The sequence below is a fragment of the Cyprinodon tularosa genome, unplaced genomic scaffold (assembly GCF_016077235.1).
Source record: "Cyprinodon tularosa strain WSP-4 unplaced genomic scaffold, ASM1607723v1 ctg32, whole genome shotgun sequence".
Lineage (NCBI taxonomy): Eukaryota > Metazoa > Chordata > Actinopteri > Cyprinodontiformes > Cyprinodontidae > Cyprinodon > Cyprinodon tularosa.
This window is the reverse complement of record NW_024039030.1, coordinates 2,227,501-2,248,736: the sequence shown is the minus strand read 5'-3', so window position 1 is coordinate 2,248,736 and position 21,236 is coordinate 2,227,501. Positions and strand designations below refer to the sequence as shown.

Genomic DNA, 21,236 nt, shown 5'->3' with positions numbered 1-21,236 from the left:
CAGACATTAGATGAATAAACAGCCCCTTTCTACACACACGTGTGCTTGTGCCCACACACATGATCACACCCTTTTAACAGTACTCTGGCCATGCATTTGAGGATCTTGTCAGTGTAACCTACTCAAAGGGCTAAGATAAACTAAAATCAAAATCCACAATCCTACACCACAGGTAGTGTTGAATAGGATAGGATAACCCAATGTGACCGGAACTGTCCTTTGTACTGAAAGAGTGTAGGGGAACAAAAGACTTCACCTATTCGGCCAGGCCAACAATTCCCTTCAATGACACCCATTTCAGGGACAGATATGGGGCATTGAGGGCTAACAAAAGAAACCAAACGACCCCCTTTCGAAAGAGGTGGACCCTTTCTTCTGTTTCAATTTGCATGTTTTCTAAGCAAAATCAAAGGTTGGTTGGGATACTGTATAAAGCCTCGAACTCATTGCTATTTCTGACTTTTTTAATTGAAAAAGTTTGCTGGATGGGAAGCGAAACCTCTTCAAATTTGGGAAAAAAATCCAGCTGTTTTTTTTTTTTTTTTTACTTTTTTGGAATGACTATGACCTGGATGAATGAGAATATTCACCATCATAATGAAAGAGTACCAAATTTATAAAAATAACACTCAAATAATGGACTGAATCCACTAACCACAGCCCTTCAGACACATTCTAACACAGCTTTTATCATAACAGATATTTAGTTTGTGTGAAACTCGCCATTCTTTTTAGTACTTGATTCTGAATATGTTGCTCTTGGTGACGGTGCGTTTAGACTTAGACTTAGACCTAGATTATCGGTTATTATTGGTTTAACTATATGATGTTCTTGCAATAATTTTTTCCTTTGAAAAATTACTCAACATTGTATTTGATTGGAAAAGGATAACATTTTCTTGACCTGAGAAAAAAAACCCAGTTCTTTCCAAGCCTGTCTTCTGCTGCTGCAGTGGTGGTTTTTCCAAAATTCGGCAAGCCTTCCTGACGAGAATTTGTGTCACCTATGAATGTGTTAATCATTTCCTTCACTCTATTTATGTGCAACTGACTCTTTTGGAGAGCAATGCTGACTGCCTCTACGCGAGAGAAAAGTTAAGCATAAGCTTTAAAGAGAAATGTGTCCAGAATTTCTGCCATTGCACAAGGAGTCTGCTGACCTCTCCTCCTGTAAAAGCCTTTTCATTGGAAATAAGCTCCTCTAAAAAGTCCTTTTAATACACTTTAGTTTGAGGTGATCGATTCATTGCAAAGAGGTCGCCTTCACAGTCCAGCTTGCTGGACACAGAGCCTTCAAAGATGGTGCTTCTTTACCTTGAAAACCTTGGAACAAGTAACAAAATGCGCTAGAAGGGGGCTGGGGGAAGCAGGCAATTTTCCTTGGGTGCTGGGGAATCTCCATGTGTTTTCCAACCCTTAAGCACCCAGAGATTATGAGCCCATTCATCAGAGAAACAAAAATATGTCCGCACAGATAAGTCATATGTTTTATAGCCTAACATCAAGTTTTAACTTATGCCCCTTTCCTAATCACCGAAAAACCTGTTAAAGACCGGGAACAATTGGCTTTTAGTGGAAGTGGAAACAGCTCGCTAACCTGTCGAGCCAGGTAAAACGACTCGGCAAGCAACCCAGGTTAAAAATTGCCTTCAAATATCTCAGCTCTGATGGGCATCAAACCCGGGTTGACCTGATAATTTACATGATACCACTGAGTGCAACATACAGATATCAACAACCTGCGCCAGTCACGTCTGATCGAACAAGCCAAAACTACTCTGCTTACGTACGAAAGAGCAAATCTATACAGCACACTTACTACCCCCTGGCTACCTTCTATTTTGCTCTCCATTGTTTACTATCCTGATTTATTTCACACTCGTGACATCATAAACGCTAACCTAACATGGAAGGCCAAAGGTCACACAGCTTGACAGCATCCAGCTGGCAAGCAGAAAAACCCAGATCAACCCTCTGATTTCAGCGGGAAAGAGGCTAAGGGGAGAGCATGCATTGTGGTGCTCTGGGTCACATGACTCATTCAGAGATGGATTTTATGTCTTAATTAAGTTAAATAAGAGAGTTTTGATAAAGACAGCCTGCATGGAACATCAATACGCACCAAGGGCTGTAGTTTAATCTAAAAAATTATTTACTTTGTCTTGAAGAAATCTAAAATGTGGGTAACACAGTTTTGCTTCAACTATTGCTGGGTTTTTGTTTTTTGCTTTTTTCAGCAAAAGTGAAGTTTTAAAATCTGTGTATTCACACAGATTCATCAATCTCTGTATCAAACTTTTGAAACCTTATTTTTTTTAAGTTAGTCAGGCTTCTGCCTAGCTACAGCAGATGGTTCAGAAGACGTAGGCCAAACGTCAGACATTGACTAAGAAATTATGCTCGAACAAATTCAGGGAAAAAAAAGTTGTTTTTGCTGTGATTTAATTTAATCATTTTTAATTTCTATTAAACCGTTCTTCAAATGGCACTTTTATTTGTTATCTCAAGAGATAATTCTTTAGTGTTACCCTGCACACAGCAACTGAATGTGATATATGTGTTATGAACAAAATTAAAACTAAAAGCCTCATGTTTTATTTATACCACTCTGAAATTTGCCTCCTCATATTTTAAAGGTTAAAGCTTCCACAATAAGAGGAATCTGAATTATATGAATTAAGAAAAACAGTTTTTAAAACAATTTTCTAAAAAATATTTAAAAGGTAAAATGACTACAAGCATAATAATATCCTTGCTGTGTCAGCTTTCACAAGTCTCTGTGGCTTTCTACATCCATCACAATTCTAGCAGGCTTAAAGAAGGTATTTTTGCAGCAACACCTTCATGGCAACAGCTCTATCTCAATCTTTATTTCTGATATACTGCCTTCTTAAATAACTTGGTAAATTGGAACAAATGGGAATGTTTGTTCGGCTCTTTGCACAACAAACACATTTTTTTTAAATTAAAGGGTGAGTCTGAAGTTAAACTGCTTTTTTTATTGTGGTGTTCGGCTCCTTTAAGAACAATGTGTTCTTAACTAGACTTTGCTGTAGACTTTAAGGACTAGTTTGAGACAATTTATAGAAAAACAAGCAAGAAAATCACATTACTCTGCTTCCTTAGTCATCATACACATTATTGAGACTAGTGTGTATTTTTATCCTCTCACTTTATTCCAGTCACCTTTAATGTCATTGTTGTCCCAAATCAAAGAGTTTTCTTGGTAAAACTGGCTTAATTTAACATGGACCATCTGAACCTCCGTTGTGTGTTTATTTTATTTTTTTGCATCATAAAGCATCAAGTCGCTTATAGCCTGGTGTTTTACCTCAGTAATGACCCAACTTTCTGCCACACAGGCCACAATTAGCACAATAAAAGTACTTAGTTGTTTTAAACATGAGAGGTTTCTAAACAATATGTATATAAAAGACATACAACTTTAACATGTTTAACAACATGGGGTTGGTGGTTATTCCCTTTCATGACATGTTTATATATATATATATATATATATATATATATATATATATATATATATATATATATATATATATATATATATATATGATGATGATGATTGTCATCATAATAATCACACAATTAAATCAAAAGAAACAAATTGAAATACCATAAGAATTGGAGTACAACGTCAAATAATTGGGATTTTATCATTTTGTGATACAGGGCTAAATATTTCTTTGAGGTTTTCTGTTTCCTTTTTGAAAATTCAAAGCCATCCTGCTGCTAAGCGTAAAGCTGACAGGACTGATCTTAGTGAGTTTCTATCTACTCTAGTTATTGATGGAAACTTATCAGAGACAAATGAGTGCAGAACTGAAGTGACTGATCTGGCTTTCAGTCTGGGTCTTCACTGAACCTGTGTGGCATTCTCAGTCCAAAAGCCTAAGCTGACGCCAACTTCCCCCGCCTGCTGTCATCAACGCTGGTTTAATTTGACTGACCTCCCATCTGTCCGCTTGCGTTTTTTGCTTTCTTTCTTAATCCTGTCATTTTTCATGTACTGAAGCTTGAGGCTCTGCTTGGCAGATCGGCTCATACACAAGCACTTTAACACTCACAACACAGTCAGGCATTTGATGTGAGAAGAAGTCAAGCCTCATTGCTGTCAGTGGACATAGAGATGGCTGCATTAAAGGAAGTTAAAAAGGACTATCTTTGTAACTCATGACGACGGTTTCATCCTGCTGCTGCTGGAAACATCTAAGTATGAACCCCACTCACTACTGCTATCTCCCGTGGATTGGCTCCACTCCTACACGACACTTGAGTCTTTAGGGGATCACCTTTACAATATTTATATACTACTTTTGTTTTTTATTTCTTCACCATATGGATGCTCTTGCTATATGTTACTATAATAGCAGCTTATCTGTGTTGATGGCTCTGGTGTCCCTCATCTTCATCTTAACAAGATTCTCTGTTAGGTTTGATTGCCAATCAAGCAGAGTGATACTACAGCCATTACAGCAGATATCTTTGGAGGAGTGGGCGGCTGCCAAGTTCTGTAAAAAATATAGAAAATGGAAAAAAAGACTCTTTATATATGGGGAAGATTGAAATGCTCTGAAATATGTTAACACCAGCATCAGCAGAATAAATGGCTCCCCAAATCATTACTGACTGAAAACCTCCCAACATAGCACAACACCGTAACAAATACCTTGTACGTGCAAAACACGACTCGACAATAAAAACTTTTCTGATTCTGAACATGGCAATGTGGATTCTGTACCTCTTCAGTCTTCATCCAGACTCTGGAGCCTTGATTTTTTTAAATGAAGTGTAAACTTAAACTGAATCAGAAATGAAGACCTTGGACTAATTAGACCAGTTTTCCTCCTCCCGCATCTGAAAAGAGGCCTCTGATTGTATCTATGTCAAGGATCTTCCTTCCATTCAACTATGATCATGAGAATTAAAGGAAATAAACACTTGTTATAAATTAATCTGTGTAATAAATCATTGTAATATATTTGTTCCACTCCTACAACTGAACTACTGAAATACGTTACAAATGCAGTTTGACACATATATAACATACAGGTACATTGTAAAAACAAGTAAATGAGTCAGAGTAGGTGGTAACCATAAAATGATATATGAAACAAATCTTTTACTTTATGATCATAAAACAAAACCAGAATAGTAATTATATCTGCTGAAGCATAACAAAATAAAAGAAGGGAGTTGTAAAAACAAATAGCAAGGACACTTAAAGAAAAGAGTAGTTTTCTGTTGAGTAGGATTGTAATATTTCCTGACAAAAGGCTGACAAAATGGACTCTGTACTTTACACAGGACACATCTTGTTCAATCGCATGATGGAATCTGATTTCCTAATGTGAACTTCTTAAACTGAAATGTGATTGAATCAAACTTGCAGAATAGATTAACATTTTTCCTGAAAAAGATTCCCTACAGTTTCTCAGATCTACTTGATGTGCAAATCTTTATGTGATATTTATTTATTTATTCCTGCAGGGAGGATTGGGCAAGGTCTTGAGGGTACAGCCATCATCATGTGCTTTGCTCTGGGAGCTATACAAGAATCGTGTCTGTAAAAACCCTGGTTGGACCCCGCTGGGATGAACATGCCACTGCACCAAATCTCTGTCATCCCCCGGGATGTCACCTCCTCGCGGATGTCAGGGAACGGGAAAGCAAAAGACAAGGACAAGCAGGTATGGGAAAAGAGGCATGATTCATGATGCTTCATCTCAAAGCTGTGCTGCATTACAAGAAAAGCTTATTATCCAACAAAACTGGTTGCAATCTATGTACTGAAAGAGACACATCACTGTGCAAGCATTAGCCTACACACACACACAGTGAGAAAAAATAAAAATACCATGAGGTACAGAGAGCATCCAAATTAATTCAAGCTTTTCATTTTACATAACATCTGCCGCTGTGTTTCAGAGTGTGATAAGAGGCTCCCTCAAAGCATGATGCTAATGAATATTTATCTAGAGGAACTGGAACATTTACAGAATATAAAGATAACATTATTTGTGTGATTTTAGTAAAAGATGCATTTTAAAAGTAAAAATAAAAAAGCAAAACCAGTCATAAATGGTCTTTTGTATTGTCTCCGTTGAAATTATATGGCTGATTAACAGCTCCAAAAACGAGGCTATGTAGCCAGTGCTGCATGGTTAATCGGTTGCTGATAGTTTGGTATAAAGATAATAAATTTGTCAAGCAAATAAGATCCAAAGCAGTATTTTCATTACTCCTTGGTGAAGAAATCATTGAATAAGCTGAAAGCAATTGATCTTCTCGCCTGGTGTTAGAAAAAATAGAGATGGCATGTTAATGTTGGCACTCTGATCATTATTTATATACACTATATTGCCAAAAGTATTTGCTCACCCATCCAAATTATTGGAATCAGGTGTTCCAATCACTTCCATGGCCACAGGTGTATAAATTCAAGCACCTAGGCATGCAGACTGTTTTTACAAACATTTGTGAAAGAATGGGTCGCTCTCAGGAGCTCAGTGAATTCCAGCGTGGAACTGTGATAGGATGCCACCTGTGCAACAAATCCAGTCGTGAAATTTCCTCGCTCCTAAATATTCCACAGTCAACTGTCAGCTGTATTATAAGAAAATGGAAGTGTTTGGGAACGACAGCAACTCAGCCACGAAGTGGTAGGCCACGTAAACTGACGGAGCGGGGTCAGCGGATGCTGACGCGCATAGTGCGAAGAGGTCGCCAACTTTCTGCAGAGTCAATCACTACAGACCTCCAAACTTCATGTGGCCTTCAGATTAGCTCAAGAACAGTGCGCAGAGAGCTTCATGGAATGGGTTTCCATGGTCGAGCAGCTGCATCCAAGCCATACATCACCAAGTGCAATGCAAAGCGTCGGATGCGGTGGTGTAAAGCACGCCGCCACTGGACTCTAGAGCAGTGGAGACGCGTTCTCTGGAGTGACGAATCGCGCTTCTCCATCTGGCAATCTGATGGACGGGTCTGGGTTTGGCGGTTGCCAGGAGAACGGTACTTGTCTGACTGCATTGTGCCAAGTGTAAAGTTTGGTGGAGGGGGGATTATGGTGTGGGGTTGTTTTTCAGGAGCTGGGCTTGGCCCCTTAGTTCCAGTGAAAGGAACTCTGAATGCTTCAGCATACCAAGACATTTTGGACAATTCCATGCTCCCAACTTTGTGGGAACAGTTTGGAGCTGGCCCCTTCCTCTTCCAACATGACTGTGCACCAGTGCACAAAGCAAGGTCCATAAAGACATGGATGACAGAGTCTGGTGTGGATGAACTTGACTGGCCTGCACAGAGTCCTGACCTCAACCCGATAGAACACCTTTGGGATGAATTAGAGCGGAGACTGAGAGCCAGGCCTTCTCGTCCAACATCAGTGTGCGACCTCACAAATGCGCTTCTGGAAGAATGGTCAAAAATTCCCATAAACACACTCCTAAACCTTGTGGACAGCCTTCCCAGAAGAGTTGAAGCTGTTCTAGCTGCAAAGGGTGGACCGACGTCATATTGAACCCTATGGATTAGGAACGGGATGTCACTTAAGCTCATATGTGAGTCAAGGCAGGTGAGCAAATACTTTTGGCAATATAGTGTATATATATATATATGTGTGTGTGTATATATATATATATATATATATATATATATATATATATATATATATATATATATTCATTAGGGTGGAACGGTTCACAAAATCCACGGTTCGGTTCACGGTTTCGTGGTCACGGGGTTTGGTTCGGTATATGTTTATTGTTACACCGAAAAAAAAAAAATTATAAAATTTTTTTTTTAAATGAAATTAATGAAAAAATCCAAAAAAAATGAATGAATTGTAATTATTTTTAATGATTCGCGGAAACCATGGATAATTTCCACATGTTTTGCTGCTTTGAATGTAATCATCTCGCGCATGCCCTCTACGATCTCCAAGGAACTCAGAGTGGAGCGGACGGGAGCCACAGTGGAGGCTGTAGGCTTTGCTTTGTGCAGGCGGTCTGGAGCGCAGCAGGGGGAGGAGCGGAGCGCTGATGGAGTATGTGGGATTTCGGGGTTAGCATAACATGTTGGTCATGTTGCTGTTAGCATAAACAAAACGTGTTGCACAATTCTTCCCCACTCGCCATACTCACACAATTCCCCACAACAACTGATTTTTTTTCTGCTACACCCGGCTACGCTGCTTTGCTTCTTCCTCTTCTTGCTTACTACTGGTGGTTGGCTTTGGTCGCAGTACCGCCACCTTCTGCTCTGGAGTGTACACGCTTCGCCTATGAGAAAAAGGAGCAGCGCATGAACCGAACGCAACACACGCGAACCGAACCGAGACAGTCGAACCGAACGGTTCGGACGGTTTTCATAAACCGTTCCATCCCTAATATATATATATATATAATACATTTACATTTTCTTTGTGAGTTTTTATGGCTGCTCTTTCATATCATGTTTCACTCGGAGAAATGTAAAGTTATTTTACAGGTTAAAGATAAATAAAAAAGTGCGAAATGATAAATAATTGCATGTGATGTGGGGGAAGCAGATTTCATTTGGTGTCAGAGAAGTAAGAAGGCAGTGATCCCATTTGTGCTGATATCTCATCGTAGGAAAAGGGCATTTTCAGAGCCAGTGCTTACAATTTCAGCAAGTGTTTCCTTTTTCCTGTGGGCTTGGCTGAGAGTTTTCATCTAATGAGCCTGGTCAGAGTCTGGGCAGCCTTTCCCTTTGTGCCTCCGAAATCACCTGTAGGCTCTCTGCTGTTGCATTTTAATGATGGTGGTACATACTGCAGCTTTGTTCAGCAGTTTCGCCTGCTTGGTGAGTTTGAAGTTGATCAGTGAAGTCTTTTGTATGAAACTAGTTTTTCACTCATTTGTTTAGACTTTTCTTTTGACATAACATTTAAAACACTTTTCAGGGCTCCCTAAGCAGTCATGGAAAGAAGCAATAAAGAAAAATGTTTTAGTTTCCAAATTCATTCTTTATTCTGTTATGATGCAGATTTGATCTGTCACTTGTTAAACTAATTTACATTAAATCATTCATCTTTGAATTCCCACATTTAAATTTATTGATCTGCTTGGTTGATTGAACAACAGATAAACACTGAATAAAAAAGACTTAAGTGTCATTTCACAGCTAAACACAGCTGAACCCCTTAGAATAGTTTATCTGTAGAACTTATAGAACAAATAAGAAACTTGCCAACTTTAACAGTACAGTTTTTAAGATTTAAAGTAAAGCAGATTTAATAAAAAAAGAAGATGCTCATGCATACATTTTTCTATACAGTAGGTGGCTACAGAGTCGGAGTTTTAGACTCAGGAAGCAACCATAGAAAGGTTGCCGTCAATGTGATAAGAATAATAAGTGACTCGGTTTCCTTCTAATGGAGATTTAATTGTCTGCCTTACTTTTTAACAGTAAAGGTCCAACTTTGGGCCTCTGCTTGGCATCACGTCCTCTATTTCCACGTCTCCTGGTGGCTTAGCCTCTGATTGTAAGTCCCTTAGAAGAAAATAAATGAATGAAGAGCAGTGCTTTCCTCAATCCCTCTGGAAGTATCAACAGCATGTAAAGAACAAAGCAAGTGCAGCAAAATAGAAAGGAAGATTTAGAGAATCAACCCAGAATGTTGATTAGCTTGAAGGTTCTGGAAGGGTGTGTGTGCTCCTCTCTTGGCATCAGCCTGAGGACCATTTTTATTATTTCACTGTCAAACTGAGGACTGTTTGTTCCTAAGTAAGGAAAACTTTCCAAAGCATTTGTATTCTTTTTTTTGCTGGCAATGCAGTTTAGGACTAAAGTATGAACAGAGTTTAGGTTAAGGGTTGGGTTGTACATTTGTAAGGTTTGGTGTTATTGTCAGAATTGTTTAAAAGATAGGGTGGAAAATGAGGTAAAAAATGTACAGGTCAATGGGACGCTACACATGGTCTTGTTTTAACCTTTGAAATGAGCAGCATTAGTAGTTCTCTGGCTTTTCTGACTTCTGCAGTCAGACTTATGAGTCTCTGGGCTTCGATCAGGCCTGCAGTGAATGGATTTTGCTTGAGGTGACAGAAAAGTAAACCATGACAGAAGGTGGAGAGCAAAAAGTTCAAACACGCACTGAAGGAATGCTCATTGAGCTGTTGGGTAATTTCTTTGCAGAAACACTACAATCAAGGATGTTTGGGTACAGGTCCAGACCACTCACAATCATATTTATAATTACTTTGGTCAATAATGAAATCACAAATAATTAAAATGATTACTTTGGAATTTGGAAAAACTGTGCCTTTCTTGTGAATTGCGTTTCTCTGATTTAATTTTGTTGAATCCTTCTTTTAAAAAGTTTTAGTTCAAATATTATGCAATTAAACAGATGAATATGGTCAATATTTAATTTTTCTTGAAACGTTTGATGAATGAAAGTAATAAAATCTATTAGAAATAAAAAAAAAAATCTGTTATTTTGACCAAATGGCTCACATTTTATTTTTTAAAAATCAAAATACTTCATTTAATTTAGACAAGTTGTATAAGTGTCTGTTGCAACAAACCTTGTTTTTCAGTAACCCTTATTGTTAAAAAAAAGTTTGTAAGTCTGCAGCTTACAACAAAAAACTAATCCTTAATTTTTTTTTTCTTTCTTTTTCCTACCAAATCCGATTAATTCCTTTTTGTTTATTCTTTCTTCGAAAGAAAATGTCAACTCACATAACTTTCTTTCAAAACCTACCTCATTCTTCCATCGTCCCCTTTGGGACAGGACCTTAATTTAAAGGCTGGTGATATTCAAGCTGTGGGAAATAACAATTATCTAAAATATGACACAAAGTTTGCAACTAGAGGAATTACACATTAGTAAACATTATTATATACTTGTACACAGTAATAGTTCATGTTTAGTACACATTTAAGAACAAAACATGATGAGATGATGTCACTCTGAGCTATGGATGCCCTAGAAGCGCATTGGTGGAGGAAAAAAGAAAAAACTCTTTTTCATAACCAGAAAATCTGATTAATCGAAAAAAATCAATTAATCTGTAAAGTTAAATAATTTCCCCCCCTACCATATTAAGAAAGTTAATCCCAGATGGATCAATAAAATTTCAATTAATATGTAAAAAAAAAAATTGCAGTAGTGCTTAGCAGCAGCCCTTCATTTTACTTCTTTAGATGGTAAATATTATCATCTTACAGTCAGTAACCATCAAAGGAATGGATTATATCCAGTAAACTGCAGACTGAGCATCAGAGGATGCAGCTCTGCCTTTATCTTTCTCTACTATTCACTCTTGTTTACACATAGGACCTCACAGGCGATGGCAGGATATTTCGCAGTTTATCTCTCTTAACTCACTTGGCAAACTGCTGCATGATGCCAAAACTTTTGAAGCTGCATGTATTTTTAATTAGCGCAGGGGAGAGCTATGGAGGTTTCATCTCTCAATAAGTGAGCTACAGAGTCAAGGACGGGGAAGACTGCCTGTTTGTCTTCTGATGTTTATCGGTCTGATAACACCTGATGCCACTGAGCTGCTGGGCTGCTAATAGAGCTTTATACAGGGCGAGATCAAATACCAGACTTCTAAAACAAAAAAAACAAAAAAACTTTTAACACTGCCTGTGGGCTTAGACTCTGTTTAGTGTGTCTGTCTTTGCTGAGTTAATGAACCACTTCTATTAGATTTCTAAAGGGCTGAAATGACAGACCTGTTGACCATTCCGTCTAGCTAACACTGTTTAGTTTAACCATGGAAATATTTTCAAAAAATATGCAAAAACATGTTTCTCATTCCTTCAGGCAAGAATAAAAAATCACTTCTCAAACATTTGGTGTCCAAGCAAATAAACCCCATGCATATCGCTTTGCTTCAAGGTTTGCAAGTGGAAATACCAAGATAATGGCCTCAGAAGCCCTAAGCCCCGTTATAAACTAGGCGTGAAAGCTCACTTATCAGAGAGAGAAACACTGAATGCTGTGTGACTTGAGTATTTTATTAGTAAACCGAACAAAATCAGAACTAACAGGAAACTGTGAGGCTTGTTACTCTTTAAAAGTAAAGTGCCATCAAATTATCTCTCACATACAGTATGTCTCTACAGCTCACGTGAAGCAACCTCGCTGGCTTTCCTTTTGCATAAATGTAATCATGTGTAAACTAAATTTCACTCCTCCCTCACTCGTACATTGGAATCCGTTGCGCTGGAGATGTTGGGAGTGTAAGCAGGTGCATCAGGCTGTGCATGAGGTAGAATCTGGAAAGAGGAGATAACGCTCTGGCAGAATGGGGCTGCCTTTATTCTGGCTGCAGTTTTTAGAAGCATACGAACATTGCTTGTCAGCAAACTAACCTACTTTCCATTTCACACCTAGTAAATGTGGAAACATACAAAGCAGTCTCCAAAAAAAAAAAAAAAACAGCAGTGTTTCAGATTGTTTTTGGTTAAGTAATCAGCTTGTTGACCTTTTCAAACAAAGGTTTAAAACAACATTGTTTTGACGTTGAATGTAAAGATGTCCCAATGCTTTGTTGAATTCAATGATGTGTAAACTTGCCGTCCAATATTTTAGGTAAACCTTGATAATAATGGTAAACGGCCTGTACTTATATAGTGAACTGCAAAAAATGTAAATCTACCGGTAAGTATGTAATTTTTTCTTAAAATAAGTGAATTTTTTCTTGAATTTTGGTGGTAAGGGAGACTATTTGCCAATCGAATAAGACCATTTACATTTAAAATAAGAAAAAGTGTATAATATCTAATTATCTTATTTTAACGGAAAAATGTTCATTCCATTGGCAATTCATGTTATTTTCATGCTGAAATTAAGAGTTAATGCACTTATTTTAAGAAATTTGTAGTGTGCTTTTTTCCAAGTCAGGAAACTTGACCAAAGGGCTTCAACTAATTTTGTAAACGATTAATCGTTAATTGGAGTGTAGAGACTGTAAAACATGCCTTTAGCTTTGGCAACCCATTTAGAGGAGTAATTATACCAAAACTATATAAAAAAATAGAATATGTAAACATTTTGAATTTAAGATAAAAATCTTTTTGTATGTCAGTATGCTCTATCCAGAACTCCTCAAGTGGAAAAGTTTTAGTTCCACCTGGTTTCATTTTGCAAAATATCATCTTTAAGGAACCTTTTGCTATCCCATTTTTAAGAGATTAAATTGAAAAGATAATCCACAGATTAATAGATTTGAAAAATAATCACCAGTTGCAGCCCCAATTCAGTCATTCACCAATCCACATACACACTGATGGTGGGAAGCTACATTGCAGGCCCAGCTGCCCTGAAGAAGCGATATAATGTCAAGGACCTCATTTTACCTTCAGAATTGGTCTGTTCTTCATGACAGATTCAACAAGGTATCTGTAACATCCCTCTGGGCAACCTACAATGTGTAGAAGCCAAATAAGCTAATTGTATGTGTTTAAGCACCTCTTGTTTATGCACCTGATGGGACTCTGGTGGAGTGTCTAATACATTGGGTGTGAGCTTTGTGATCACATGTCCTGCACTCACCTGTTTGCTTCACCTGGCTGGAGGGATGCAGGATCGGCTGATAATACAATAGCTATCCTGCTATATTTGAAGCTCGTGATGCTGGTTGTCAAGATGAGCGTTGTGTACCTGGAAAACGGATAAGCATACTTTTTGTGTCATCATGCAACTGTTGTTTTCAGCTCAAGAAATGGAAAATTGAGAAGTTTATTGGCAGAAAACATTAATGCAGATCATACATACATGAAGTAAAACTGGGTACAGTCCTTTCAGCAGGGAATAATCAATGGATCATTAACTCTACCTAAAGTAATTTGTTTGTGAGGATTTAATGAATTTAGCCTTAATGAGTAAAAAAATAGAAACAATAATTTTTGTTGCAATCACTGAGTCTTGAAGTGGCCAATTTTGCCCAAATATAGTAACACCTCAACATTTCAAAGAAGAAAGTTTTGAAGATTACTTGGATAATAGCTCGTAGTGACAAAAATGAGTTTTTTTTTTATCATTAGTCTGTTGTGCAATGCTTATTAGGTCCTTTGAATTTAACCTTGCTAATGCAGCAGAATAAGCTGTTGCTCAGTATATTTTTTGAAGGATGTTTTCCCAGGAGCTGCTGTTTTTACAGCAAACATGTAAATACACTTAAACCAATGGCACACCATAGATTGTCATTGGGATGGTCAGGAAGGGGTTATTGGATTTGCTGCTTTCTGGAAGTTGCATCTAGTCCTTAAACCAAATGCAACAGTGACAGAAAAAGCTAAGAACTTCTTAAATTGTGTTTTCCTTCACCATCAGAAAGTGTCCTCCTCTGTATTCACTACAGACACTTCAACTGCTGCTACCATTCCTCTGCGTCTTGTCTCTCTCTGAGTCTTTGTGTGCACACACTCATACACGAGTGTGCATGAACCCACACACATTTGGTGAAGCGGGCTCTGAGGGCAGGTAACATCACACACACACAAACCCAAGCAGCTGGTGTTAGTCTGGCTGTCTGCGCAAGATTTGCATGAGTCTCCCAGGAGCCACTTGATGGTTAAGTGCAAAAAATGTAATTAAACATGGAGGAGATGACATGACAGTCGGGCCTAAGAGGGCCTTGATTGCTCCTAGGAAGGACTCTGCTTTACCTTGGTAAATACAGCATTTCTTAACCTCTTGTAATGGGTTCATGGGGTGTTTTATGCCACTTTAGTCACAGTGACAATCTGTCATATGAAGTTCTCCATACTTCAGTAGATGTGATCCCTAGAGAAGGAGAAACAAACTGGTTAGACCCAATATTTACATGTTCTTTGGCTGCTCTGATAGTTGCTTTTAGGCATGCTGTGAACTTCCTGAAGATAAATGGAGTTTGCTGTATTTATTCGATCAGTTTAAGCCATTATTGGGAATTAAATGCTTTTACTGCCAGATGGATATCAAACCCTATTAAAAACTACAATTATGCACTAAACAAATAATGAATATTTGAAGAATGTGTCTGTCTGACTTTATTTTTTGTTAAAAATGTACAGGAAAACCCTTTTGAAATACTGGCAGGTTTTCTAATGTGAAACACTTTGTCAAATCTACACATAAATGGTTCACCTACTCAAGTCAACATCGTTCTACAGCAATTTCAGTCCCCAGACCTAAATCGTATCGAAAAGCTAGGGTCTGGTCTGAAAACAAGAATGCATTAGAGCATTTAGGAACATGCATGGCCTAGAGAGATGGTTCACCCTGACTAAATACTTTCCTGTCTTTATGCTACAATATTGTTAAATGTAACAGACATTTCCGCTTGGCAAAAAAGGGATTGTATGAAATGACATATGCCTCCTGCAGTTTAAGGCTTTTTGCACATTCATATAAAGACATCCAACAAATTTGTCCTCTTCTGTACATATTTAGAGAGATTAACTAGTCAGACGAATTAACCCGCTGATTGTAGGAGGGAACTGTACTTTGGAAAGGAAACCCATTTACTTTGCATTTCTCACATGTTGAGTACCACTCATGTAAGGGTGACTCAGGTTTTTATTGGGCTTGTGCCAGAAAGAAATTACTCGAAACCACAGACTGAGACATTTCCAGGTAGGAGACCTGAGACTGGAGAAAGAAAAGGCTTAAATGCCAATTCTCTCATTTCATCAAGGTGCTGCCGCCGCAGCCTCTGCCTCTGCTCTGATTTTCTTTTCAAAATGTATTTTTTGTTTTCTCTCATCCTTGGAGGATGCGGTCTGAGTAGATGCGATACGCTGACTTTATTGTTGTGATTCGTTTGGCTCCAAACACCCTGAGAGCCCAAATTTCTCACTTTCAGAAAACACTTCCAATGCGTCCCTTCCTGCAGAGCGAAGTCTCATTTTGTGACACTCGGTGGCAGGTAGATGCATCTTCTGCAGCTGGAGCTGTATACCCCAGGCAGAAAACAAATATGCAATGAGTGCACAGACACATAACAAGTCTCTTCTGCACTGAGAGAAACGGATACGTGGCAATCAAATTCTTGCCTGTGCCAGAAAGATATTCTGATTTAACGTTTTTAAGTGGAGTTGTTGTATCTTTTAATTTTTAATGAGCTTCATTAAAATCCAGACTCTTCCTGTGTACATATTTTATAATATCCTCCAGTCCTTGTCTTTCTCAGCATTTTTATATTTTTTTTCCTCCTCCTTTCCTTTATTTTTATAATTATCAACACGATTAACTGCGGTAGATAACTGCACCACTGTTCTAAACCATTCTAATCTAAATGTGTCTGTATGTTTTGGGCAATGTCCTGCTTGAAGGTCAACCTCCAAAGCCTGATTTCTGCTGTTGCGTCTAACATGTAGTATTTTAGTATTTAACTTCATCCATCTTTCCTGTCCTCACCTATAAACTAGCCACATAACTGTGGTGATGATAGTAACACAGTGTTATTCTGGTCTGTTCTTATAAAATAAGACATTATGTTTTTTTTAGCTCTGTTGCATTTTAAAGAGTTGCAAAAAATAAATTTATTCTGAATCCGTTGCAGAACAGACATAGGCTTGTTAAATTAATTGACAGTGACACATTATCCCATGTAAAACTGGTCACAGGCTTCTGTCGAAGAAATTATGTGCATTGCTCTCATCCTCTCTTCCCTTAACTTGTGGGAGTTGCAGCAGCGTGAGTGCTCCGGTACCCTTGGCCTCCTAATTAGCTTTTCATTCAGCACTGTAGAGGACTGTGGACTGACATTCACTCCCATCAAACAAAGCCAGACAATGAGTGTGGAAGGGGCTCACCCAACAGGCACATAGAAGGGCTAGATAAGGACAAAAAGATGAGGTGAAAGAGGAACGATGGTTTGCTGTAAAACCATGAACCAAACCAGACACAAGCCTGTTGTTGCTGTAGAAACAAATCATTGGCAGCACTGAGTAAATTCGAGCTGAATGAGAGAAACAGTTGGCTCCTAAAAGCAGGCATGCTGCAGCTTTGCTCTTGGCAGGGTCGTCAGAAGCTGCAGGAGCCCTTTGGTTTACCACTTTGCCACATCACTGAGTATTCGGGTAGTCTGCTCTGCGAGGACTGGGGCATCTGTGATTATTAAAATGTCCAATGATTTGGAGATCAGGAACCATTTTTTCCAATCAAAAAATGCCTTCGCTCTGAAGCAGAGATAAATCCTATTTGTACGAGCAGAAACTGTGCATACCTGCTGTCGGCCTTCCGTCAATTTGACTGATGTGTTTATTGGAATTCACAACACCTTCTAAACAGGCTTGGTGGTCGTTTCCTCTACAAATTACCAAGGAATAAACATTTTCTTTGGCTTTAATAAATGTAAACCATAAAACCCTAACATAGTTTCTACACTTTTGTAGTTTGATCAATCAGTTGTTTTTGATTACGACCCTCTTGTTTTTATTTGAATTATGAGTTTTGAAATAACTTTAAAGATGTTTCTCTGCTTTGACAACCAAGGTAATGTAGGTTTATTACAGCATCTCTCACCATAAGTATGATGGTGACACAATGCTTTGTTTCTGTATCACCAAATGACCCCTGTGTTTGGATTGCCTTGAGTTCAACAGAAAAAAAAGCCTAATTCCAAGATAAGGAATTAGCTAGAAATTGCAGGGAGAATAGGTCATTTCTTAGGCTGCTTTCATTTTAAAAACATCACAACAGGACTCTGAAAATGTGTGTCGGACTTTTTTTTAGTGCTCTCTATTAAAGCATTTGTTTAACTGCTGTTTCCAGGATTAGAACTAAAAAAGGAGCATTTAGTTTCCATTGTCCTCAACTATTGAATGAAATCCCTTAAAACTTAAGATTTGCAGAAACTGTTGTCTCCACTAGATATGGACTGAAACCATAATTCTTTCAGTTTTCTCATAAGGTTAAAAGATATTCACATAAATTGATATTTATACTAGACATAAGATCAATTAGGCAACATCTTTAATGCTCCTTAATGTCGCTGACTCTTCCAGAAGCAGCTGCTGTTCTCCAACACAAGCCGGTCCAGTTCACTTGGGTTCCGTTAAGATAGTGCTGTTGTAATTGATATGTGAGAAGCTTTTTTTTATTTTGCTGATAAATAGTTCTCCCTGCCATGTGAAATGATTCCTTAATGGATAATCATGAGTCTTGAATGTATGAAACAAGCAAACTTATCAGTGTGGACCCGTTAGAATAGCACTGCAGAGCAACTTGGCACAAAATGGCAAAGATAGCAGAGGTTTTGAGCTTGAAGCAGAGGCGTCCTTGATTGGCTTATCTTTAAGAGTCATTCTTGTTTACTGTGATCTCCCACACACCTAACTTATTAATATTTGGACTTGAGGCTGAGATAAACGAGCAGAAATCTTCTGAGCCTTTAAATCGCTGAAGGAGTGTTCTGATAAACTTGTAATATCAGCTATGTATTGGATATGGAAAACCCAAAAGTTTTGTGCCTGGCAGTGGTGCAGGAGTTATTCTTGCAACCCTTGTAAAAAGGCCAAAGTCTCAAATGTTCCATTCCCAGTCTGTTGACCTTTTTCGCATGTCTTGCCCCCTTATCTTAACTCTAGTTCCTCTCAGCTCATTTTTAAATATTTGAAAAAGTGAACTCACAAATTCCAGGACCACGCACTCCAGTACACCACGTGTTATTCGCATCAAGCCAACAAATTACAACCGCACTCATTGGCTGATCTTCCATGATGTGTTGGTTTCGGTTTGCTGCCCAGACACGATTTGGCAAGTCGCTCAGCCAAAAATCGAACACCTACCCTTCTGATTAGAGACCCCCTGTTAAGCTGCAGATGCCCCCAAAGAATTCACCCAGAAAATCCCACCATCTGCTCCCTTTTAGAGACCTGATCCATGTGGAAATGCTTCCACTTTCCAAATATTTGCACAAAGCAAACTGATGGCTAACTAAATATTAACCTGGGGATGTGACAGAGTAGAATAGAGATTTGAAAAAAGGAGGAATGTGTAGAAAGTTGGAACGATATGAAAAACATTTGGAATGGGATGAGTAATAAATACATGATGGTTTAAATGGCATGATGGAATAAAATTTTACATCTTCTGGGAGTTTCACTCAAGGCCCCATTCTTTTTTATAAAATTAATGGTAAAATTCAGTCAGCTCTTCTATATGCATGCCTTCTATCTCACCATCAGTCTCACTCCTAACCTGAGGTAAACTGGATAATTTCAGCTCAACGGTTACGGTTTGATCAACTGTGCAGTTTCCTTTGAGACGCCATCCCTTTTCCTTCTTGATGATAGCTGTGGCGGTTATGGAGCTAAGCTTATTCTCTGTGTGGTGTTATTGTTGTATTGGTTGAAGGAACGCCCCCAGACTGAGGAGGAAGTGAGACAGTTAATGAACTGGATGCCATGCAAACAGAGCGTAGTGATTTTGCTTTGATTTTTTTGACACAATCATTTCATCATTTTGCTGCCTTGTGTTGTCATAAAGATGAGATGCATAGAGATTCAGATCGTCCCGCTGTGGCCCCTCAGAGCTGTCATAAATACCGAGCAGCTGGAACGAGAATGTCAGATTTCAGAAGAAGAAAAGAATTTAGGAGATGGGGAGGCCAGTTTTCCATCAAAGGGGGAGTATGTGTAAAGAGACTTTTGTCAAAAGCTGTAGAGTTATCAGATACCACAAGGTCTGTTGTCATGATGATATTAGTCATGTTTTTCTATGTCTTCGCAACTTGGTGCAGAGTAATTTCATTATTTGCTATAAATCAGGGATATTCATAGTGTTGACACTGATCCAGATCAGAAAAAAAAATGTGGGAAAATTCCTTATCCTCTCTTTACGGCTCCTTCTCCATGATATCCATGAAGCAGAAATTTCGTAAATTTGTCATTTGTTGCAGCATCAAACACATCCATAGTACATTGATTTTCACAATGAAGAGAGAGTGCATTCATTACATCTGCTCCATGTCTGTATGATATGACCGTCTTAGCTGAGGTTCAGCTGACAGCCACATGGGATAGACTGGAGAGCAGAGCGACAAGCAGCTAAAGCAGAGACCAGATCATTTTTCAGGATGTAATTCCTGCTCCTGAACACCCGATCAGTAGAAAACCCACAGAGCTTGTAGTAGCCAAAGGATCAGCAAGGCTTTTGATTGCAAAGCAGAAGGGAAGAAAGCTCACATTATCTTGGCACCTCGGCAAACATCTTTCTATTCAAACATCCTCAGCAAAGAAAGATGTGCATTTGCTGAAGGCTTTTTCAAGCAGAATCATACATATAAATAAAGGATGAGGTTATGGTAATGTATTGATTGGATGTTATAGCAACTTTCTAAAACCCTGTTAGAAGAATGTTATCACAAGAATGACTATCCACAAAGGAAAACATTGTCATTACCTATAGGTTAAATACAGCTGATATAGACGATTCACCCTGCCATAATATGAAGTGTGAATTCTAAGTTCAAGAACATTGTTAATTTATCTAAAGGTCTTGTCCTTGTCTGTTTGGTGAGCTGTTTTGCTTTGAAACATACAGTTTAAAAGGAAAGCTTCTTAGGAGAAAATACTCTGCTGGTGTATATCATGTCTACCTAAGTATAGAAGAAAAGAAGAAAAATAAAATAAATATTTAAGTTATTTCTTACAGAATATTAAAGCTGTTTTCACTTGGATGATGTGTATTCCCTCTCTGAGTATGTATCGTCTTACCGCTGTTTCTTTGATTCATTCTACATTTTAAGTTCTTTTTTTATTTTTTATTATTGATTTGTAAAATTATAAATGATTGATCTGAATTTAGGTTCAAATTTCCTGAAGGAAAATAAAGGGCAAAGGCAGAGACGCCAACCCTAACAATTTTGTTGAAATAATTATAATTCAGGGTTGCTTATTTTTGGGCTACTCAGTGTCGCAGTGGGTAGCACTGCTGCCTTGTAGCAAGAAGGTTCTGGGTTTGATTCCCGGCCCGGGGTCTTTCTGTATGGAGTTTGCATGTTCTCCCCTGATCATGCGTGGGTTCTCTCCAGGTACTCCGGCCTCCTCCCACAGTCCAAAAACATGACTATTAGGTTAATTGGCTTCTCTAGATTCTCTTTAGGTGTGAGTGTGTGCGTGAATGGTTGTATGTCCTGTTTGTCTCTGTGTTGCCCTGCTATGGACTGGCGACCTGTCCAGGGCATACCCCCCTGTCAGATAATGGAAGGGTTGCTTATTAGGATTTGTTATCATTTTGTCATGATTTA

General features: G+C 38.4%; 1 protein-coding gene across 4 annotated transcripts in view; it reads left to right on the top strand.

The window, feature by feature from the left end:
• The window catches only part of march8 (membrane-associated ring finger (C3HC4) 8), a 102,237-nt gene that overhangs the window by 27,256 nt on the left and 53,745 nt on the right, over positions 1–21,236 (top strand). For all 4 annotated transcript variants that reach the window (XM_038292976.1, XM_038292977.1, XM_038292975.1 and 1 more), the window contains exon 2: positions 5,509–5,708. In XM_038292976.1, the coding sequence (XP_038148904.1) occupies positions 5,613–5,708 (96 nt within the window). In that variant the 5' untranslated portion in view covers positions 5,509–5,612. The remainder of the gene's footprint in view (positions 1–5,508; positions 5,709–21,236) is intronic.